This window comes from Mustela nigripes, chromosome 7, assembly GCF_022355385.1.
Source record: "Mustela nigripes isolate SB6536 chromosome 7, MUSNIG.SB6536, whole genome shotgun sequence".
Lineage (NCBI taxonomy): Eukaryota > Metazoa > Chordata > Mammalia > Carnivora > Mustelidae > Mustela > Mustela nigripes.
In genome coordinates this window covers 138,900,860-138,923,784 of record NC_081563.1, presented here as the reverse complement: position 1 = coordinate 138,923,784, position 22,925 = coordinate 138,900,860, and the positions used below count along the sequence as shown (strand labels likewise).

General features: G+C 60.1%; 3 protein-coding genes across 3 annotated transcripts in view; 1 reads left to right on the top strand and 2 right to left on the bottom strand.

The window, feature by feature from the left end:
• Positions 1-8,107, top strand: part of TAF4 (TATA-box binding protein associated factor 4) — a 28,193-nt gene extending 20,086 nt beyond the window's left edge. The window contains exon 14 of the mRNA XM_059407343.1: positions 6,666-8,107. Coding sequence (XP_059263326.1) covers positions 6,666-6,833 — 168 coding nt within the window. The 3' untranslated portion in view covers positions 6,834-8,107. The remainder of the gene's footprint in view (positions 1-6,665) is intronic.
• The window catches only part of OSBPL2 (oxysterol binding protein like 2), a 322,355-nt gene that overhangs the window by 209,312 nt on the left and 90,118 nt on the right, over positions 1-22,925 (bottom strand). The window lies entirely within an intron of this gene.
• The window catches only part of CDH4 (cadherin 4), a 499,901-nt gene continuing 495,920 nt past the window's right edge, over positions 18,945-22,925 (bottom strand). Inside the window, exon 16 of the mRNA XM_059407342.1 lies at positions 18,945-22,670. Coding sequence (XP_059263325.1) covers positions 22,464-22,670 — 207 coding nt within the window. The 3' untranslated portion in view covers positions 18,945-22,463. The remainder of the gene's footprint in view (positions 22,671-22,925) is intronic.

Below are 22,925 nucleotides of genomic sequence, written 5' to 3'. Positions count from 1 at the left end.
GTAGTGCTCAGTTCCTTCTCTTTTTTTTAGTTTAGGAGTATTTCCTTTTTAAAAGGAAACAGTTTATCTTGAACTGATTTTAGCCTTGTGGAAAAGTTAGGATGTACTCGAGCGTTTCTGTGTACCCCTCACTCAGCTTTCTCCAGTGCGAGTTATCGGAGTGATGGGCTGTTAACAAAACCTTACCTGATTCTGTTTTTCAGAATTTAATTTTTTAATATCACAATGGATTTTTATGCTTTAGAGCAGCTTTAGGTTCCCAAAACTTGGGTGAAGGTACAGAGAGTCCCCGCGTGCCGCTGCCCCACCCCCACCCCCCACGCACGGCTTCCCCCAGCGGTGAAGGTCGCACAAGGATGAGCTCACACGGACACACCGCCCTCACCCAAGTCCAAGGTCACCCTCGGGTCACTGTGGGCGCCGGGCGCTCTGCGGGCCGGGACAGACGCATCGGGACCTGCTTCCGGCTTCATCGCATCACACGGAGTGGTCCCCGTGGCAGCCATGTGCTCGTCCTCACCCGACCTCCAGCTGCCCTGGGACCACTGGTCTCTCTATGTCTCCGTCTGTGTGCCTTTTCCAGAAGGTCGCAGAGCTGGGATCACAGGGCGGGCGGCTGTCCCGGGCGGGCTTCCTTCCCTGCCATGCGTCCGGCTCCCTCCCCGGCTTCTCGCGGCTTGAGAGCGCATCTCTCGTCGCCCTGAATCCGGTCCCGCGTCGGGATGGACCCCCGTGTGTCTGTCCGTCGCCTGCTGAAGGACGCCTAGGTCCCTTCCAAGTTTTGGCGGTCACGGGCGCAGCTGCTGACGGCACCGGGGGAGGTTTTGTGTGGAAGCGAGCTTTCCACTCTTTTAGGGAAACGCCACGGTGTGTGGTCTCTGCAGCGTGTGGCTTGGGATGCTTGGTGTGATAGATGCGGCCTTCCAAGCTGCCTTTCCAGGCGCCGGGCCACGTGGCGTTCCCTCCAGCCACGCGCGAGAGCGCCCGCTGCCCCGCGTCCCGGCTGGCGTGCGGTGCCGTGGGCGGGGCGGGTCTGGGCTCTTCTGAAGGGCGAGCGGGCGCTCTGCACTGGAGCTCCTGCAGTGGGTGGTTTTCCGGCTGCCCCTCTCCGCTGGTTCCGCTGCTTCGTTGCATGGCTCAGTACGTTCAGGCGCTTCTGCTGCCGTTTGGGTTCCGTGCCGGACTCCCCCGCATCTGGTTGGTTGTAGGGAGGCCTTGAGGTTCTAGGGAGCAGAGCTGCGGACAGCCCCGCAGACACCGGGCGCCGTCCTCGCCGTTCCCGCCCCTCCCTGCGGCCCGTGTGCGCTCTGCGTACCCCTGCGTTTTCTTACCTTTTACCTTCTTTGAAGGGCCGTGTGCAGGCCCGTCTGCACGCACTGTTGTCACTAACGTATTCTGGAACTCGGTCTCATTTCAGGAAGACCCTCCGGGCTCTGTCCTATAGCAACCCATGTGCTGCGGCTGGTCGACCTCCGCCCCGTGGGCAGACCGTGCCGGATCCGGTAGCCGCGTGCACGAGTGTGTCTGCACGGCTGGGGGGCTGCTGGGGGCATGTGAGGCACACGGGCAGCCCCCTCCGGACGGTTGTGTGCACCCCTAGCCGTGCAGCGGTGGCCTCCCCTATGTCACCTATACCACGTGTGGTCCAAGTGTCTGGTCTTGCCCGTGTGATGGCATCATGGTTCGTCTGTGTTTGTGACTGTGCTGTGGGGCCTCAGAGCGGGCGTATTCTCATGGTAGGGTAGAGAGCTTCATGGGTTTCCATGACCTGTACCTTGCTGATTATGCTGACTGGTTTCTGGTATCCTGGCTTATTTTTGTCGATTTGATGTGTTTTGTCTTGGGTGCGGCGATTCGAAGCCTCTGTTACTAGTGTGTTTCTCTTTATCTCCTGCAGCTCCTGCTTTGCAGCGAGGGGCTGGGTGTGCGTGTTCTCTGGTGCCTACGTGTTCCTACGTGTCACATCTTCTGTGAGCTGTCACTCTCACCGTTAAGAAAATACCCGTTTGTCCAGTGGGCTTGAGTTCTGTGTCCTGAGTTGGGACCATCATGCTCTTCTCTCTGACCCCTAGAAAACCCCTGTCCCCCCTTCCTGGTGGTAGCCACGTCTCCTGTCTGCAGCACACACTCAGTCTTGTTTTCTGGGCTGAACAGGAAAGATTTTCTTTGAATAGATGAATGAATGAAGCCCGTTCACCTTTATGGATAATGACCAACATGCTTGGTCTTTTCTCTTTCGTGATATTTTTATAATTATTTGTACCTTTAATGTTTGCTGTGATTGTCTTCCTCTAAAGGGTGTGTTCTTTGCTCTTGAGTTAACATTTTGTTTGTATTTAGGAAGTTTTAGAATTATATTAGGGTTATTTTTGCACGTAAACCTTATTAAATGTCTTCTGTCCCTTGGTTTTCACTTAACTGTTCAGCTTCTTGGTTCCTGTGGGTCCTGGGGTCCAGTCACTGCCTCATGGCCGCCGGTGAACCTGCCCTGTGGGGTCTTTTCCCTGGCTCTCTGCTTCCTGGTTACAACACATGACCTTCCCCCCCGACCTCTGGGTTTGTAAGTGCTTCTCCCGTGGCGTTGCCCTGCTTCCCCCACCCACCTCTTGGGTGATGGGTGCCCATCCCATGGCAGAGTCTCCAGGAAGGCCTTGATGCAGGGTCCCCTGATGTTTGTATGTGGAAAACGGTTCTTCTGGGGCTTTGATGGGGGGGACAGTTTGGCTGGATATAAAATCCTTGGTTCGCACTTTCTTCCAGTCATTCTGCGACTGCTTGTCTGTGGTCACCTCGCTTTGTAAGTTGGTTTTGAACGGCTGATGCCAGGCTGATTCTCTTCCCTTCGTATCTTATTTTCTGTTTACCTGGAGGCCTCGTCTGTCTCTTTGGAAAGTAGTGGTTTCCATTGAGGAAGCGTCAGAGTTGATAAGACGCAGGTTTCCCAGAATGTTCTCTCGGGTTCTGGTTTCAGGGTCTCTCTTGCTCCCGAGTCTGTTTTCCTCCTTCCCAGGCTCTGATCAGGCAGTGCGGGCCTTCCCCGGGCCTGGCGGTGTGGGTGCCCCTCGCTGGCCCGCCTTGCTTCACTGTTCCCTGCTTGGTGCCTCGCAGTTAACTTCACTCATTTCTGACATGATTTGTTTCCTTTCCTTGTTTTCTTGCATTCAGTCAACTCTTATTTCTGTCTGTTTTTAAGATTTTGTTTGTTTATTTTAGGGAGAGAGCACGTGTGAGTGGGGAAGGAGGGGCGAGGGCGAGGGAGAGAGAGTCTGGAAAGCAGACTGCTTGGACCCGGTGCAGGGCTCTGTCTCACGGTCCCGAGATCACAGCCTGAGCCAAATCCGGGAGTCGGACGCCGCACTGACTGTGCTACTCAGGCCCTGGTTCTTAACCTCCTTCTGTGTCACTATTTCAGGTTTTGGTGCGGTTTCCTGTCCTCACATGCTCGAGTACGTTTTTTGTCGTTGAACGTGCTGTCTTCGTGTTCTTGTGTTCCCAGACGGGGTTTGTCTCGGATGTGTGTGGGTTCCGTTTTCTGGCTTTTGTGATGATTCTTTATGGATTTGCTAATCTCCCTCTTGTGCGTTTTCCTGGTGGTTGGGCATCTCGTAAGACTCGCGGTCTGGTGGTGCCCTCTTCTGCCAGAGCTGGAAAGTTGGGTAGCCTAGCCAGGTTTTTGTCCGTGTTGGTTGTGTTGGTCAGACTCTGCACCAAGGCCTTCCTGGGGACCCTGCCAAGGGGCGGCACCGTCTCCTCACAAGAGGTGTGTGGGGGAACCACGGCAGTGAGATGAGAAGCACTTACTAACGCAGAGGTAGGGGATGGGGTCGTGGAGGGTCGCGTGTTGTAACCAAAGGATCCTGTGCCCTCTGATGTGAGGTTCTGTTTCATGGGACCCCAAATGCCCCTTTACTTATTTCTCTTTCTGTACCTGGTTTTCAGATGGCTCTTGTCAGGGCCTCTGTGTTCTGAGATCTCTGCCCGTGCTCATCCATGTCTGTGCTCTGGGTGCTCAGAATGGGGGGCGGGTGGCACCCAGCAGCCATTCTGGGCCGGGTTTTGCTGGACCATGGCCCCTCACAGGCTTCCTCCCGACCTGGCCTCCGCGGGGGCCATGGGGCGCTGCCGGGACGGGCCAGTTCTGCTCCCTTGGGGGGCTTTGGAGCAGGTGCTCCCGTCTTCACATTGTGTGGATGGAGTCGTGTCTGTGTAGACTTGCCTTCCTTGCTCTGGGCTGTTTCTGGGGAGAGGCAGGGCACCACTGGCGTGACTAAGTGGCAACGCGCTGTCCTCACCCTGTGAGCGGAGTGCGTCCTCCTCAGCCGAGTACTGGAGTCTTTACCGCAGCCGTTCCTCCCGTCTGCGCGGGTGTGCTCTGTGCTCTGGGCAGAAGGGGCGGAGAGATGGGTGGAAACGAGTTTGGGAACGATGCCATCGCGAGGGCAGGCGAGTGAGCCCTTGGAGCCTGTGCTGTTCGGTTCTATCGGGCCCTCTGGCAGGTCAGCCTGAGCGGCTGGGGGTCCAGCTGGCAGGAGCAGCCTTGAGCGCCGCCTCGGCTGAGGGCCACCTCTCTGTGCTTCCGGCTGCCGTGGAGTCAGCTCCTCGCCCCGAGGTGGCAGTTTCCCTGAGGCACTTCCCCAGGGGCCCAGGGCCTGGAGGTTCCTGTTCTTGGATCCGTGGTGGCGCCGTGTCTGCACAGCCATGGGCTCCCGAGTGAGCTTGATCCCGCCAACCAGGTGGGATTGGGACGAACGGGGTTTTTTCTTTCCGTTTGGTTTACGAACCAAGTGTTTGTTGGCGTCTGATGGATGGAGCCGTCTTGACCGCGGCAGGGCTGCCTTCAGAAGTAGCTTCCTTTGGCTGTCTTGCCGGTGGCCCCACGTCAGGGAGGCCCCGTTTGCCAGGGAGAAGACGTGTCGCGGCGCCAGCACCCTGTCCGAGGTAGCTGTTTGTAGCCCCGGTGCCCGCAGAAGCAGGGAACCGAACAGCCCTCGATGGGCGCGGCTGCTGGCGGGCTTGGTCCTGACCACCGCTGCCTCCAGCGCTGCCTCCCACGCCCGATCCCTGCAGAGTGTTCTGTCGGCTGGGTCGGGGTGTGGGGTTGGCTGCCTCTGCGGCTCAGAGCCACCACAGGGCCCGTCCCACAATTAGACGTGCTCTGTCACATAGGACATCTTGGACCGTGGGCTCTTTGTGGAACCGCGCAGAACCACCAGAAGCTCCAGTTTCTCGCTGACCTTCAGAGCCTGCCTGGGCTGGACACACGTCCATCAGAACCAGAAAGCTTGGCCAGGTTGGCCACTGTTACAGTGAAGACTTATCTGTCTCCACGTCTGACTTTCCCCATCTGTTAACTTGCTCTCCGTGTGGCCGCACCAGTCCCCGCGAGCCCCGAGGTCGGCCGCCGCGTCGGCTTGGGGGATGGGGAGGGGAGGCTGCCTTTGCGTGTCGCTTTCCTTCCAGAAAGCGGCCTCTCCCTGTGGTGTGCGACCGCGGGCCGCCGCGCTCCTGCTGTGCCCCCCCCCCCCCCCCCCCCCCCCCGCGGACTTAGTGTTCGTCGCAGGCCTTCACAGGGCGCTGCCGGGCGCTGCCAGCTCTTGCACCAAACGCGTTAGGGCTGTTGCGGAGACTCAGGGACTCGCTGCGAAAACCGGAATCGCTCTTTCAAACGAGGAAGAGCCGCCCCCGCAGGAGTGCGCTGGGGGGCATCTTGGTGGGGGTGGGCGTCTGAAGGGGAACGGAGGGCAGTTGAGGTGGAAGCCGTGTGTGTGCACAGGGACGGAGCAGCCGTGCCCAGCCTGGCGGACGGGGCTCAGGCGGTGGCGACCAGGTGCGGAGCGCGGCCGGCCTGCGGGTGCTGTGGTCCTCGCCTGCCACCTGCTGGCCGGCTCCCGGAACTGCGGCCCGGTCTGGGCAGGGGACTCGGTCCTCTGGCCCCTGTGAACTCGCGAGGGCTGTGAACATGCTGTGGTCACGTTTGCTCCTGAAACATACATGAGCAACGTTAACCGTCAGAATGCAGACAGTTTTCATTCTCAGCGGAAAACGAGCGCCCTCCAGGCGTGTGGTTTGAGCCCCGGAGCATCTGATGCATGCGGCCACGATGCTTCCAGGAAAACCGGCCCGGCGACTCCGTGCCACAAGCGGGCTTCAGAGACTTGCAGACACTCGGCCTTTCCCCCAGCGGGGCAGGCCCTGAGCCAAAACGCTGCTTTTAGCCCAGAGACAGCAGACGGGGTCTCACTCGGGATCAGGGCAGCTCAGAGTGCCAGCCAGCTGACCATCAGCCTGCCCCGTCCAGGAGTTCAGACTGTATGGCATTGGGAATGTTCTTTTGTCAGCGAAGCGGGGATGACACCATTGGGTCCAGGTGTGGCATTGGTCTTGCCTGTCCAGCTGGAAACATGGCCCTCTGCTCGCACCCCCTCCCCATTAGGGACTCGTAAATCACTCCAGCTCAAGGAGCAGGCCTGGAGGAAGGAGCCTGTCCCCGGCCTGGCTTCCTCCAGCACCGGGGTTCCTTGGGACACCTGTAGGGAAATGTGAGTGGCCCCAGGAGTGTGCAGTCCTGGGGCAGCGCGCGGCTCTGACCCGCCCTTCCAGCGCTGTGGGTCGCGCCCACCTGCGTGCACCACTAACCCGGCTGTCTTCTCCTTTCTCGCCACCAGGGGTCGGGCCCAGGCTCCGCGGTCCCAGGCGGCTCCGGCGTTGGAACCCCCAGACAGTTCACACGACAAAGGATCACGCGGGTCAACCTCAGGGACCTCATATTTTGTTTAGAGAATGAGCGTGAGACAAGCCATTCACTGCTGCTCTACAAGGCACTCCTCAAGTAGCATGGGGCGGGCGCGGCGCCGCGGACGGAGACGCCTGGCACGTTTTTATATATTTGCAGATGACGCCTTTTGTAACAAGCAAATGGGATATTGTTTAAAAAACAGCCACCTCTTTACAACGAAACAGTTTTATATTCCCGTTTCTAAGTCCGCTCTTCAGTTCGGAAGAAGACACGTTTCTGTAACCGAGAACAGAGGCCGTGGGCGCTCTGCACGGACAGTTAACTCTTAACTCATCTTTGAGTGGCCTTCTTGCCAAACAAGCCATATCTAAAAACTGATGGAATCGTCTAGCAAATGATTAGCTGCCCTCTGTCACCTCGTAGCGGTTTCTACATTATTCGTGCATTTTGTTTTATTCCACCCAACTTATTGCGTAGGTGTGTGTCTACAGCAATGACCTCATTTCATTTATTTTATTTTTGTATTAGTCAGTTGGCAAAGCAAACTGATTTTTTAGACTATTTATGTCCCCGTCCCCTCTCTCACCAGAGTCCCCGAGGAGCACGGAGCTGGTCGCGCTCGCCTGGGGCAGCCGCGGCGGCTCCTTCCGAATGTGCGGTCGGCATTGTACAGATGCGTTTTATTTGCTCGAGTTTGTAAAGCTGTAAAGTTAAAAGAAATGAAAACCTTTTCAGCATAAATATATTTTACTTGCACTGTGTTTTTTAGCTAAAAGTGGAAACTTAGATGAAATAAAATCAAAGTTGAGAAGAATCATCAGAAGACTGTTTCTCAGTGTGAATCAAGTGTTGAAAAATGGTTGGTGTATTTTGTCAGTAATTGTACATAATTTTTGGCACATAACATGAAGATGGCTATGTAAACTATAATTATTTTGCTAAGAGACTGTAAGCGAGCTGTGGGCCGACTTTACAGATGTCCAGAGCAAAGCCCTTCTTTGTACCTATTTTTTTATTACAAATATACTAATTGGTTCTTTATATTTTCAGAGGTTATTGTATTAAATTGTCTATTGATAGTACTTTTATGATTGTAAATACTTTGGCTTCTCCGTGTGAATCCTCACGCCAGACTGGACTTTGCGCGAGTGTGAACCGAACGCGGATCAGTATTTTTACACCTGCAAACTGTTACACCTTTTATTTCGTCTTTTAGGAAATCCCTGTCTTTCCATTTTTTCATGTAAATTTTGCACAGTTACTTGTTCATATGTAAATATTTTACTTTCAAAAATGAAGTTTTTAATTGCTATTGTTTTATATAGGATTGAAAGAAAATTAACTCCTTTATTAAAAACAAATTTATCTGTACCCGTTTTGGCTGTTTTTCCCGGTTTTCCAGGGTTAGATTCCACCAGAGGCTCAGCTCTGGTTCCCCTGAGGCCTTTGTTTAGGAACTGCTTGTTAGAATCCGTATCAAAACCCTGGCGACTCTAGTAGAAACGACCTCGCCTCCAAGGACAGGACCTCCGTGACCAGGGTGAGGCCTGGCGTGAGCGGCATCCGAGGGCCCGAAGCTGAGCTTGCTCCCTGCACACTTGGGCTGTCTGGGTCACCCTGCCTCAGACACAGGGATGCCGGGGCACCTGCCCACGCAGCTGGGGCACCCTGGGGAGAGGCAAGGTAAGACCCCAGGGGGTCCACACACGGACACGTGCTCTGGCGAGCCTTGTGGGGTGATTTGAGGGCCCTGGCCTTGGGCTGGACCCAGGGTGATGGAGACAGACAGGGTCTCTGGGAGGCCCCACCTCCTCTGGCTCCTCCCATGGGGCGGGCCAGCACCCTGCCTCTCGTAGGTTGCCTGTCGTCAGCCTACTGGGCTTAGGGTCCAGTTTCCACACTGACTTTAACTAGTTGGACGAAACCCAGCAGCATGAGGGCTGCCTTGCAAGTTACGCTGGCAAACACCGCTCTCGTTAGGGAGCCTGTGCCCGCGTCTTTGGGGCTCCTGGACGCATCACAGACTAGGGGGCTTCAGCAGTAGAGGCCCCTGTCCCCCTTCCGGAGGCCCGAAGTCTGAGGTCGGGTCTTGGCAGGGTCAGTGCCCTCCGAGACCTTGGGGGTTCTCTTCTGGGCTTCTCCCCCACTGCTGCTGGTGGCTGCCACCTTGGACATTCCCTCCGAGTTTTCATGGTGTTTTCTCTCTGTGCGTCTGTCTTTGTGTCTGAATTTCCCCCTCGCAAACTCCAGGACACAGGTCACACCAGAGTAGGGTGCCAGTGGTGAACTCATTTTAACTTGACTTCCATAATGACCCCGTCTCGAAATCAGGTCAAGTTCTGAGGTGCCAGGGGCTGGCACCGCACAGACATCTTATAGGGGGATCACACTCAACCGTAACAGGCCGAGAGGCTCAAGCCTCTGTGGGAAGCCCCCGACTCGCGGGTTGGAGGCTCCGCTCATGTGAGAGGCCTGGGGTAATTCGGTGATCAGATCCCACCTGCACCTGCACTTGCTAACCGGACGACTGTCTTTGCGAGGTTCTCGGCCTGAAAAAAATCAGGTCAATGGGTAGAGGACAGTCGGACTTGGGTTCCTGCAGGTGTGACCGACTCAGTGTCAGCTTCTCGCACGTCCTCCCGGGTCCCGTTGCTCTGCCGAGGACAGTCGTAGCCAAGGCGCAGCCTCTGACATCGGCAGGAGGCCCTGCGTGGCAGACGCACGGGTTTGTCCTTGTTTCCCTCGGGGGACGGTTACGTGCTGTGCAGTCACGTCAGCTGTGGGAGCTTGGGTGGGCTGCGAGGTCGAGGGCTGGGGGCTGCGGGCCAGGACACCCGCTCTCCCCACGGGGGCTGCGGGCCAGGACACCCGCTCTCCCCACGCCGTTCCCCAGGGCACTGTTCGCAGCCGGGCAGGAGCAAGAAATAAGTCACAGAGTTTCATGAAGTTTGGGAAGCAAAAAGGCAAAGAAAGAAATCACAGATGACGCCATTGTGCCTGGGAAGTCCGGAAGAAGCCACACGCATGTTCCCGAAACGGGTCTGAATCTTGTGAAATTTCAGGGAGCGGAGTCGGTAGCCAGAAAGAGCTGTGATTCCGGCAGCCGGCGGCCGGAAAGTGAAAAGGGTCATGCACGATGGGACCGGGAGCACTGGGGTGCCTCGGGCTACGTCAGCAGCGACACGGGAGACCCTTCGGCGGCTACTGGAGAAGCGAGAAGGTCTGCGTGGAGCTCGCGTTGTGTGTGCAGACTGGCCCCGGCCGCCCCGCTCGCATCCAGCAGGGCTTCCGCTGACCTTGGCGGTCCGATCCCAGGCCTCTTAGGACAGAGCACACGTGGAGTGTTCACACCCCCGGATGGCGAGACGTCCTGTGAAGCCGTGTCCTCCAGTCGGTGTGGCATCGGTGTGAGGGCGGGCATGACCAGTGAAGGCGGACCCCAGTCCGCCGGTGCATCCTGGTGTTACCGGCCACTGGGCGTCAGAGAGACACAGTGCGAAGGCAGGACAGCTGCTGGTGTGGCTGGGTGACCTGTGGGAGGACAGTGAGTGTTGCCCCCGTGTTCACACGCACGGATTAGCGGGAGATGGATCAGAGGCCCGAGAGCGCGAGCCGAGAGTCCTGAGCTCAGCAGAAAGCTTTAGAGAAGACGTTCACGACCTTGGCCCGGGCAGGCACAACCCAGAAAGAACAGAATGGCCAAGTGCACTCGAAGTCTGCGCTCCACTGGAGACGCCCGGAGAGCGTGGCAGGGAAGCCCCAGGCCGGGAGGTGAACCCAACGGAACCCACAGGCGCAGTAGAGCAAGAATCCCCTCAGCAGAAACGTGCGGAAGGCCTGCAGGTGGCCAGTGAGCAGGTGCCAAGGCTGCCCGTCATGACGGGTCAGCAGAGACATGGGGGCGAAAGCCGTGGGGCGAGCCCGCCGCCCGCCCGCCACGGGGACCTCGAGGGACGGAGATGAGCGGGCGCTCCCACGCCGCTGGCCGTTCCGGGCGGGCTGGCCACTTCGGGGAACTGCTGCGCTTTGAAGAAAGGGAAGTGCGTGTCTACCCTGTGACCCCGCATTTCCCGCTGCCGCAGCTCCTCGAGACAGGTGATCGCCTTTGTCCACCAGCGGCCGGACGGGAACGTTGGAGGTGGCGCTTGTCACCGACGGCCCGCGGTGGGAACAGCCCACCTGTCCGTCCGGTGGTGCTGCAGACGCACCGTAGAGTGCTTGTCAGTGGAATATGACCGGGGGGTGTAAAGCAGTGACCCTGTGGGCCCACTCCGTAAAGTGGGTGGGTCTCTGAAGAACCCGGATAAAAGCCCCAGACAAAGAGCCCGCCCCCCGGGTCCAGCGGCAAGACGCTCAAGACAGGACGATTCCCAGGGGCGGTGGGCGTCCGTGTGGCTGCCCCCGGGGGCAGGTGGGAGGGCCCCCGGGACCCTTGGAGCTGACGGGAGTGTTCTGTCTCCGTCTGGGTGGCGGTCACGCAGGTGTGTGAGTGTAAACGGCCTGACAGGTAAGGCCTGCGTGGCAGCATATGGAGAAGGTCGCCGTGAAACCTGGGGAAATGACTCGAGCTTTGGAACCCTCGGGCCGGACCTGGGCTGCCCCCGGGCAGGTCGCCTGGTCCCATGGCATCTGGGGCCACACGAGAGGAGGCGTGTGCGTGTCTTGGGGTTGGTGGCGACTCGTGGTCGCCTTGAGATCGCCTGTGGTCGCTAGTTAACTAGTTGAGGGTTAACTAGTTTTTCCTTTTATCAGACTGTGGTCTTCAAATATAAGTTTTGTCTTAAAATAAATAAATAGATAAAGAAAAAGGTCTACCTAGCCTCTTCACCCATCCCCGCATCAGGGCCCGGCTTGCCTCTAGCCTGACCCTGCCTGGCGCAGACAGCCGGGTGGCAAGGCACCTGTCCTGGTCTCTGGTGTGTCCGAGCAGCGTTGGGACCCATCTGGGGCCTCTGGATCCTGCGTGCAGGGTGCGCTGTCCCGGGGGAGGCCGGGCAGTTAGACCACAGTCCGCAGGGGACTTTCCAGCCACGGGCTGCCAGCCCCTGCCTTCCTCTGGGCTGTTCTGGGCCACAGCCGGGCCACGCATGCCCAGGGAAGACCAGCCCCAGCAACTTAGTCCTTCTGCTTAAGAGACAAATCATACCTGTTTTCCAAGAACAAGCTGCCTCTTCCTCAGGCTTTGTCCTGGCTGCCAGAAAGTCTGTATTTTTGAGGAGAACGGACACGCACCTGTCTTTAGAACGTATGTATTCAGCGGGTGTCAACGAGCACTTGCACATGCAGGGCGCCTTCCCAGGGGCTGGCGGGGGTGGCCAAGGCACTGTCCCCGGAGGAGGCCAGACAGGGCTCGCTGGGAGAAGTGTCCTGGGGGGAGGGGCGGGCGGGCGAGCCCACGGCCGGTGCACTCGGAAGGCGCGGGCGGTCTCCTCTGGGCGCGTCGGAAAACGACGGTGGGAGCCAGTTTCGCGTGCTTCTTTGGAACTCAGGAGCCACAGTAAGACGCCAGCACGCTCCGCTAGTTGGGGCGCACCCGGAGCCCTGGGCTGGAGGCCGCGCAGCCTGGGCCTGTTTCTGGAAAAGTGTGGCATGCACCAGCCTGTCCACTTCCTTACCCATCCACACACTTCTGGACTGGACGCTTGTCCCCAAGAAGTGGAAGATTCGTCCCCGCCAAGATGTGTACGGCCATGTTCGCAGCAGCTTTATTTGGGATGGTGAGGAGCTGGAGAAGCCCTATAGCTGCCCGAGGGCAAGCGGCTACCTGGGTCTGCAACCGCATACAGCCAGGGGCACCCGCTGAGTCCCTGTGTGAGTGCGAGAAGCCACGCCCTGACTGGGTTGGGCCGGGGTGGGGGTGGGGGGTTTGGAAGCGCAGTGTCCCTGAAACCTCGAAGCCAGCAGGGGTCGTCTGGGGCCTGGGGGCCTGCCGAGGGGGCTGAGGAGACACGGGGTGACCCCAGATAGTTTCACAGGTGTGCATGAGCGCTAGGACTCAGCACGTGGGACGCGGTAATCGTGTGCCGTTGCCGAAAATCAGAAATACCGCCAAGATGCAAAAATGAGCGACTGAGAATAAAACGGAAAGCACCTGTCCTCCTGTGGACCGAGATGACCTCCTGCCCTCTGTTACCTCAGGTCTGACATGGGACAGTAGCAGCATTACCCACACCCCACAAACCCCACAGTGGCTTCTAGGGGAACTGGAGAGCCCTGACTGCTGCTCCCGGGGCCAAGCCCCTTCTGGGGTGATCCGAGAGGCTGATTCACTGTGGGCTTTGCACAGCCCAGGGGCCCAGGTGCAGGTCCCTGCTCTGGTGGTCTGGTGGGCTGGTGCAGGGTCTTCAGGCCTCAGGGGTCAGGGGTGGGTAGGGGCGGGGGGCTGTGTGCAGTGGGGGCACCAGGGGTGACGGCAGGGTTCAGGCGCCTTCCTCACGTCCCTGGCGGTGGATGCCTCACGCTCCCCCAGCCCGTCTCACCCTTGCCAACCCTGATCCAGCCCCCTGCTGCGAGTGTGGGGTGGTCCGCACCTCCGGAAGGGGGGAACCGGGCAGGCACCTTGGGTTTGGAGCCCGGAGCCAGCCAGTCCCCTGAGCTGGTGTGCAGTGGGGCGGCCTGTGGGCCTGGCCTGGGCAGGCAGCGGTGGGAGTGGGAGTGGGGGTGGGGGTGGGTCTCTACACCAGGGACACTGTGGACAGCAACCGGCCCGTTGTCAGGGCGCGTGAGTGCGCAGCCATGTCCACGGAGCTCTTCGGACACCTCCAACCAACCTCCAGGCCGAAGGTGTGAAGGAAGGACCCCAGAATCCCGCACAGGCTCCCCCGCCCTGGGGCAGGGAAGCGGGAGCCACGGTCTTCCTGTGTGGAGAGGCTGCAGCTGCCTCGGCTGAGAGAAGGTTGTCTGGCCAGTCCTCAGGCCCCAGGGACCTGTCCCTCCCTTGGGGCTGCTGGGCTCCAGGGTTACCAGGGTTACCTCTTGCTGCTACCAGCGGCTCACATAGCCTAAGGCTCGGCACCCTGCTCGCTTCCAGGCAAGCTTGGGCCTGCCGTGTCTGCGTCTGTGGGGACACGTGGCTCCCGGGGCACAGAGACCCATCGGCTTCCTGCAGGATCACTGTCCCTCCCCCCGATGGGTCCCGCTTTGCAGCTCCAGGCACCTCACAGCCCTGATCGCTGGCCCAGAGGCCTGCAGTTTCCCGAGGGAGCCCTAAACTCAGACTTTTTGATGGTGCTGGAGAGGTGGCGAGGGATTTAATTTCTTGGCTTTTCAGTGTTGACCGTTGGGGTTGGCTGGAAACAGCCCCCAAAGGTCCAGGTGCCAACCCTCGGAGCCTGTCAGCATGAGCTTATTTGGATAAAGGGTCTCTGTAGAGGTCAGCAAGGTAAGACGAGACTATCCTGGCTTACCTGGGTGGCCAGTCCAGCGATGTGTCCTTGTACGCGGGGGTCAGACGGAGAAGCCACGTGAGGATGGGGCGGAAGTAGAGCGATGTGGCCACGAGTCCGGGACCCCGGGCCAGCAGGAGCTGGAAGAGGCGAGAAGGACCCTCCCCACAGCCTGCGGAGGGAGCCTGGCCCTGCCCACAGCGGGGTTTCGGCCTGGAGATACCAGCCTCGGACTTCTGGCCTCCAGATCCGTTAGAAAATAAATCTGATGTCGTAAGCGACCCAGTGTGTGGCCCTTCGGTACAGTCACGGGACCCCAGGGCTACAGTCCGCTCAGGGCTTAAGACAAGCCATGCGATCGGACCATGACTCCTCAGGCCTGTCCAGAACGCCTCGTCCCCGCTGGCACTCCTGTCCTCGGCTTCCTGCCTGACAGAGCCCCTCCCTTGCAGTGACCTCAGCCACACGGACTCTCGGGCCACCGAGGGACAGGACTTTGTGTGGCTGGTCACAGCACAGGCTGCCAGGACGGCAGAGGGGACCGTACTAAGAAGGATCCCTACCGGCCTGTGACTGTCCCACCGGGCCTTCCCAGCAGGCTCCACTGACCTGTGCCCTCTGCCAGCGCTTCTGCCCCTGCTTCCGGGGCTGTTCCCGACCACCGGCCTCTTAGTTTCCATGACAGCCATCCCAGAGGAGAAGGCCAGGTGGTGGCAGGCACAGTCCCACTCCGGCCCCAGGAGAAGGGAGCTCACGCCTTCCGATGGGCCAGCCCCTGCCAGAACCCTTCCTTGGGGGTCTGCCCTGCCCCTCCGGGTGGACCTGTGAAGGGGTCCACCTGGACTGGTGGCCATGTGAGCGGCTCTGTGGCTGGTGCAGGAGTGGGCTGGTGGCCGGCGGGGGACACCAGGCCCCTCACTCTCTGTGGGACACAGGTCTGGCGGCCACTGTGGGTGCCTTGGTGGCCATATGAACAGGGATGGATGGCTTGCGGGGCTGTGGAGCCAGCTGGGCTCGAAGTCGATGCCAGTCTTCACTCCACGGAGCTGACGAATGCCGTTGCTCTCCAAGCCCGCTGATGTGGGTTTCCTGAAAACGCCGGGACAGACGCCCCCATCAGCCTCGGCTTCTGCATCTGGAGGGCAGGGATGATGCCTCCTTCCCGGTGGTCTCCGCAAAGGAGACCGGCCCCTTCGCGCTGCCGCCCACGGCCCCAGGAGCGACCTGTCCACTGGCTGCCGGCTTGGAGGGTGGAGGGTGTGCGCTCTGTGCACACACACTTCACACCCATGCACAGCTCACTTGGGAACAGCAGCTCATGGCCTGGATGGTGGCCGGGCAGCTAGGTCCCCCAGCGCCCACCCTCTCCCTGGACCGTCCCCAAGGGCACTCGGCCTCTGCCTCATCTCACTTTGTCTTCCCACCTGCTCACAGCCGGCTGGTGTTGGCCCGGAAACCTTTAGGGGACTTGGTCAAGGTCACGAGCTTCGAGGGGGCAGAGCTGGACTACAGCCTGGGTCTTAACTAGCCAGGCTCTGGCCACACTCCTGCTGCTGCCCCGAGGGAGGTCAGGGGCCTGGCTCGTGGGGCTTCTCGACTGGGACTGGGGCTCCTCCCAGGCACACGCTGACAGGTGCTCGGAGCACCACAGAGACAGCCAGGGAGGTCGCTGCCCTGCCGAGATGGGGAGACAGACCACGGGAAGGCTAGAGCTACAGCACGTGGACATTAAATCACGAAGTTGGTCTCAAGCAGCAAACGGACCATGAGGAAAGCCTGGGAAGGTTCCGGAGAAACAGGAAAGCTTTTCCCACCGGGAAGTTTGAAGATTCAGGACCACACGGGCCTTCTGGGAGGCTGTGCAGGTGCAGCCCCCGGGAGCCCGCTGCCCGGCTCCGCAGCGTCCCCGCGGCTGGAGCTCAGCGGGGCCAGACCCCCCTTCCCTGTGCTCACTGTGGTCTCTGAGGTAAGTTTTCAGGGAGACCATTCATCCTAAACAGAACTGCCTGCGGGCGTTTCCTGAAGCCCGCTGGACAGCTGGGGTCACCATGGACCGTGGACAGCGCAGCGCGGCGACCGCACACCTCCAGGTGAGCGCCTGGGGCCGCGGAGGCGTGCACTGGTGGGTGTTTGGGGGCGTGCGATGGAGCGTGATGTTGGAGGGAGAAGCTTGTGACCTAGTCCTCTTCAGGAGCCCCAGCCATGTGGTCACAGACCACTCCCTCTGCCCTATGGTGGGTGTCTGGGGCCCTGAGCTCCCCGTCAAGCCTGAGGACCAATTTTTGGTGGGGTCTAATGCTGTCCTGATGACTTAATGCTTACGTGGTCTCAGTCCCCAAAGGGCTGCCCCTTCTGGAAAGACCCCTGAGGGCCTGAGTCAGGACACGGTCACTGCCACCCAGGCCCTGAGAGTCCACTGGCCAGCGCAGCAGGTGCAGGGCATGGACACTGTGGGATGGGTCCTCTGTGGGAGCCTCTGGCCTGGGTCCCACTTGTGGAGGGGGCTGGCTCCCCCTGTCCCCCTGCCCCCCTGCCTGTGGACCCAGTGACCGAGGACCCTTCCCTCTCCCGTGAGGCCCCTGGGCGCCACAGACTGGAGGGCTCGAGTGACTGTTGCCTGTGCCCAAGCACCAGCCTTGGGTCTGAGGTGCCACTGGGCTGCGGGCAGAGAGGGGCCCTGGATGCTGGATGCTGTGGGGCCGGACTCAGGTCCGCCAGGCGGCACCCCACTCGCTCACGGGGAGGGTCCTGAGAAGGCAGCTGACCGAGGCTCAGCGGCAGGTGAGAGCAGGCTCCCCTTCATGCCCTTGGGGCTGTCGTGGGGGCACTGCAGGCCATGGGCTCGGGGCTCAGGGCTCAGCATGCTCTGAATGGGAGAAAGACCAGGAGGTCTCAGAAAGTCAGCCGCTGTCGTCCTCCGGGCACTTGGGGTCACAGTGCGTCCCGAGCATCTGGCCATGGGATGCCGCATCAAGGCATCCCTCGTGGGGCAGATTTGCAATCAGCGGGTCCCCTCCTGCCGCCCCGGCCCCTGCAGTGTCTCTGCTAAGGTACTGTTCCCAGGGACCGGCCTCTCCCACCCTCGCCCCTGCCCCAGCCTGGCCTTGTGCTCTCCGGTGCAGGGCGGCCCCCAGGGACATGCAGCCTGAGCAGCGTCGGGTGTGGGGAGAGAAGGGGGCCCTTTCCTCAGGGTCTGGGGTGAGACGGGAGGGGAGGAGGGGCCCACGAGGCAGTGTGCAGTCTGTGTCTATCTGCTCGAATCACGTTCTGAGTAGGAGTCTGCTTCTCTCCACGTGGCCCTTCTGGGATGAGGTGAGGGTGCCCCTGCCCATCCGTCCACAGTACGGTCGCTGGAAGAGGGGCCGTGGCTTGTGGCACCGTGATCCGAAACGTGGAAGTTTCTTGCTGGGTCCTGCGTCTCATGTGCTCACCCTTCTCCTTCGAACACCCTCCATCAGTGTCCACTCCTAGCCATGCCCTGATTGGGCCCAAACTGGGCTCACTGGCCTCGTCTGGAGCTCTAGACTGTCTGGCTGAGGTCCCGTGGGTCCCTGCGGGGGTGTCCACAGGCATGGCCGGCAAGACAGCCAGAGGCAAGCGGAGATCTCCCCACGCCCGGGGCGGGGCTGGGACGGCCGCACACTGCTTCATCTTCCTTCTGCTCCTGTCCTCCTGTCTGTCCTCAAACCCCGGCTCTTCCTAATCTGATCAAGGGGGCCTTCTTGGGGCTGCTGTCCTCTCCCTGGCAAGGCTGGCCTTGACCTCTTGCCGTGAGGGTGGGCTTTGGATTGATGGCTGAACGGACCATGTGGCTGTGGCTTCGTGAGGTGTCCTGGGGTCTCATGTGCATCTGGGCAGCTCCCTGTGTCCCCTGGGCCAGTCCCAGGGTGCCCTAGTCAGCAGGACCCAGCCTCCAGGGCCCTGAGGTTGGGCTTTCACCTCAGGGTGGAGTCAAGGCTGCGGGGGGGCTGTGCCCCTGTGCCCCTGTGCCCTAATGGGTCTGAATGCCCCTCCTGGGGCAGGGATAGGGACAGCAGCCTCCGTCCGATGAAGTGACCCTCGAGAAGGCCTCAGGGTCTCCAGGGAAGGCGCCTCCTGGCCTCCCCGAGGGCCCAGCTGGCCATTGTGGTTACGCTGTGCCTGTGGGATGACCAGGATCTGGGGGTAGGAGGGTGTCCTTCTGCAGGCCTCCTCTGGGGGTCTGACCACAGGAGTTCGTGCCCTCCTGCCCCCCACTGCCTGTCTCAGCCCTGAAGCAGTTGCCTAATTATGCATGTAATTAGCTGCTCGGCACTCACAAAATTAGCAAGTGACTAATTGTGCCTGTAATTATCAACTGCACCCGTAATTAACCGTGTGAGTGACTTTTTGTTACGCGTTATTGTGGATGCAAATGTGCTCCTAATAGAAGGCTGGGGTCGTAGTCCGCGGGGAGAGGCAGTTGGAAGACCCGGCTTCGCCAGGCCCGGGGGTGCAGGGAGCACCTGACTTGAGGCTCGCTTGGGCCTGACCGTGCCACGTCGCAGCTGGGCCGGACGGCAGCCACGGACTTCTAAGGACTTTGAACCGTTTACACCCACGGCACGCCAGCCTTCGTCGCTCGGTTCCCTGCCCTCCCACAAGCCAGAGGCTGCCCTGCTAGGGCTCATGGCTGTGCTCCCAGAGCCCAGAATGGCATCTGGGACAAAGCAGGGGCTCCAGAGAGGCCGGGCGGACCGACAGGCCTCACTCTCGACATCACGCCCCCCGGGCACCCACCTGCCATCCGTGAGCCCCAGGGGCTTTGTGGGTGCACGGAGACACATAAGCCAGGGCAAGGCTGACTCTTTAAAAGGGGACTTTATTGACTCCCGGGGAGCAGTGCGCCAGGGCCCAGCTCCGCGCCGGCACACGACAACTCGGCAAAGCTGCTACTCACTTCGGAACCAAGACCGCCTGGCACGAAAAACACACGGAGGAAACATCGACGCGCTTCCCTTTTTTTCCTTTTTTTTTTTTTTTTTTGGTACAAAATGATACAAACGACAATACAAAATAGTTGTGCTGTTGACGGTTACAAAAAAAGTCGGGACGTTTGCCTAACCGCACAATGCAGAGTTGCAGCCTGAACGCATCATACTCCAGGACCTTTCCCCAAAACAACCACAGTCATGCGGGGGCTGTTACACAGTTTGTCCATTTTCAAAAAGAAACATGCAAAAAAAAAAAAAAATCAGAATGGAAAAAGGAGAGGAAAGGAAAAGAAACGCGCTCCAAGGATACACAGAGGTGGCCCCCGGGGGACGCGCTCCAAGGGTACACAGAGGTGGCCCCCGGGGGACGTGTCGCCCGAGCAGGACCTGTCTTTTGTGCCGCCCACACTGTGCGAGTGACAGTGCAGGATGCTCTGTGCCCCGGAGGCCGTGTTTGGGGTTTTTTGGTGCTCTTGGTAGCTTCGCCCACAGTTGAGACTCTGCTCCCCTAACCTCCCCCCTTGGAGAGCAGAGCTGCCCTCTCAAAGGACCAGGTGTGTGGGCCGGTGCTCACCCCAGGGAAACCAAGGCATGTCGGGGACCTGACGTGTGGCCGTTACCCTGACTGTTCGGTGGCGGGGGGGCCCAGCCCTTGGATGTGCTGAGGCACGGGAAAGGCAGGGAGCGGGTGTGAGGCCCAGACCGACACGGGGGTCCTCGGCTGGGGACCACGAGGCCGCATCCATGCTGCCCCGGCCCGCGGCGTGGGGTTTCTCCTGTTCACAGAACGAAACTCCCTACAGAAACGAAGCTGTGCCCCAGCACTTTGCCAGCGAGGTCCCCGCTCACGGGGACGCGTGTCTACAAGCTATGTGAGAGAGGCGTTTGACACCGCCTGTGCATCTAGCTAACGCTAACTTCACCTCCGAATGGGGTTCCGAGTGGGTGTGGGAGGGCGTGGGAGCCCCATCTCTCTCTGGCCCCCAGCGACTGCTGGGGCAAAGGAGAGAGACAGCTGTCTAGCTGTCTGGAAGCAGGGACAGGCACGAGAAGTCCCCCATCAGTGCCCCCCCAGCCTCAGCCTGCATGGTTTAAGCAAAATGCACCAGGGTCCTGGCGGTGGTGTGGGGCAGGGGTGCGGGGTGAGGAGCCAGAGGGCGGCAGGGGAGACGGGCACTTGCATGGGGTTCTGCAGGATGGGTGTGCGGCAAGCCAGGTCCTAGGCTGGGTCTGGCACCTCTGTCCCCTCAGTGCCCTGGGGACCCGGGGGGCTTCGAAAATTCAGAGTCCACAGCTGCCTCTGCTCCCAGACCATGGTCGCACTTGGAAGTTCAATAGGAAGGTGGAGTTTCCAAACACGAAACAGAAGACTCCAGCTCACGCCCCACCAGCCCTGACCCTACCAGCAGTCCCTGGAATGGCCTGGCCCCAGATGCGGGGACGGCTCTCCTTGCCTGGCCCTGAGCCACCAGCACAGCACGACTTTGGACAGGGGTCCCAGCCCCTTCCCCTCGGTGGGCCAGCCACCCCCTGACGCGCAGGTGGCTGTCTACCAGGAGGGGCATCCTGTGTGTGACGTGGTGACCTCTTCTGTCCCTCCGGCCTGGCAGTCGGGGTGGGGTCAGGGTCAGAGCCTGCTACAGGCCCGTCCTCAGGCCACAGGCCCCGCTCAGCTCTGGAAGAACCGTAGAGTCAGTGAGGAGTTCGGTCTGGGGAGGAGCCCTGACACCCAGTGGGGACACAGCCACGCCTACTACACACACACACCCACCCTCATGTATGCCTCTCGGGCCAAAGCTGTTTGGAAAACAGGGTGACCCTAGCTACGGGGACAGGCCTTAGGGTTAGGATTACATGAAATACCCCCAGACCGAGAGCACGAAGAGCCAGCTGAGCCCAGCCCTTCCCACCTCGCCAGGCTTTTGGGGCTTTTCCTGACGCAGGGCTCTGGGATGGGGCTCCAAGCCGCTTCCCCAAGGGCACTCCAATGCCAAGTCCTGCCCAGGGCCAGAACACCCCTCCTCCCCCTTCTTGGGGAGCCTGTGAACAGGCCAGAGCGGTCCCATACAGCACGGTCTCCCCGGCGGGTCCCTAGGACACAGTGAGGGCTGTTCACCGTCCTGCGCGTCAGACCCCCGTGCAAAGGGCAGCTCCTTTCTGAGGGTCCGAGCAGGTGCTCGGTGCTGACCTGGGTCTCGAGAAGAGGAGAGACAGTTGTTTCAGGTGGGTGCGGTCTGGACGCATCTGAGGGACAGACGGCACAGCAGCGACAGGCGGTTTGGCCACCTGGAGCAGATCTTGGCTGTCCACGTCTGTTCACGAGCATCAGAGGCATCGGTCCAGGGGGAGGGCCCAGGAGAGCGGCTGCCAGTGGCCGGAGATGGCGGTGTGTGTTCCCAGCTCCCCTGCCATCCGCGGAGCCCTCAGAGCCACTGGGCCTTTGATGGGGGCCTCCAGGAGTCTGACCTTGAGGAGTTGGGGGGCTCACATCAGGGTGTTTGAGGATGCTGGCTGGTTTGGGCTGTGGCTTCTTGGGACACTGTACTCTGATGGACCAAAGCCAACAGGACCAGTGTGGCATCTGGGGTGACATTTGTCTCCAGGGGAGGCCTAATGGTTGACCGGGGGGCCCAGGGGACAGCCAAGGGCAGAGATGGTGAGCATCGGGAAAGCCCCTGGGCACCGCCCCTCCCACCCCAGCTACCTGCACGTCAGGAGTCGGGGGACAGCCAAGAACTTGGTGAAAGCCACGTGCGCACTGTGCTGCTCTTGATAGGCCGACTGGGCTTGCCCCCGGGGAGCCTCCTGCAGCCGGGCCTCTGGCCTCCCTCCAGCCTTGGGGCCTCAGGCCAGGAGACCCTGACTGTGTACAGTAAGCTCGCGGACTCAGAAGGCCTACTGGGATTTGGACCCCGTTTTCTTTGTAAATTTAGTTAAGCAAATCACCCACTTTTTTTCTTAATTAAAAAAAAAAAAAAGCACGTTTTCCCCGATTCCTTAATTGGTGTCTTCAGAGCTGGGACTGGCTGAGGCTGGGGGCGCTCCGGACTGGGTCGGGGGGACGCACGTGGTCTGTCTGCTCGCTTTTCGTCACTCCTGAGTTTGAGGGAATCTGATACATGTACCAAAAGGCACTTTCTTTTTTTTTTTTTTTTTTTTAAAAACAGTGCTTCTGTTCTAAGAAATTCAAGTTAAGACAGTGCCTCTCGCTGTCCTTCGGTGCCGGTCAGCTACTGTGGTGGGCGGCGTGCCGCGGGGCGAGACGTGTTCATGCCAGACAGCTCACTGTTGGGGGGGCTGGGGCGGGGAGGGACCCCCTAACACACCACTAAAGGACACGTCCGCGGGGAGTCGGGAAGCCCGGCGCCCCCCGCGGGCCGCTCCGCGGGGTCAGTCGTCCTCGCCGCCCCCGTACATGTCCGCCAGCTTCTTGAACCTGGGCCCCCACTGGTTCAGGTAGTCGTAGTCTTGGTCCCCGGAGCTGGACGAGTTCAGGGAGCTGACGGAGCCCGCCGTAGAGCCGCTCCCTTCATAGTCGAAGACCAGCAGGGAGTCGTAGGGGGGTGCTGTGGGGTCATTGTCCGCGGCTCGGAGTCCCTGGGGTCACAGAGACACAGCGTTAGGGTGGAGAACGTGCCTTCTCGGCCCAGGGCCTGACGGAATGCAGCTTGGAGGGGTGCCCAGGAGCGGAGTTGGGGAAGCAGGCCAGGAAGGTATCGTATTGAGCCTTGCATACAGAAGGTGGTCAGTAAGTGCTCCCGTGTTTAATGGAGGGGCCTCTCGAGAGCCGAGGAGGGCTGGGGTTTATGGAAAGGGCCGCCTGTTGAAAGCAGCTAACACAGATGCTGGCAC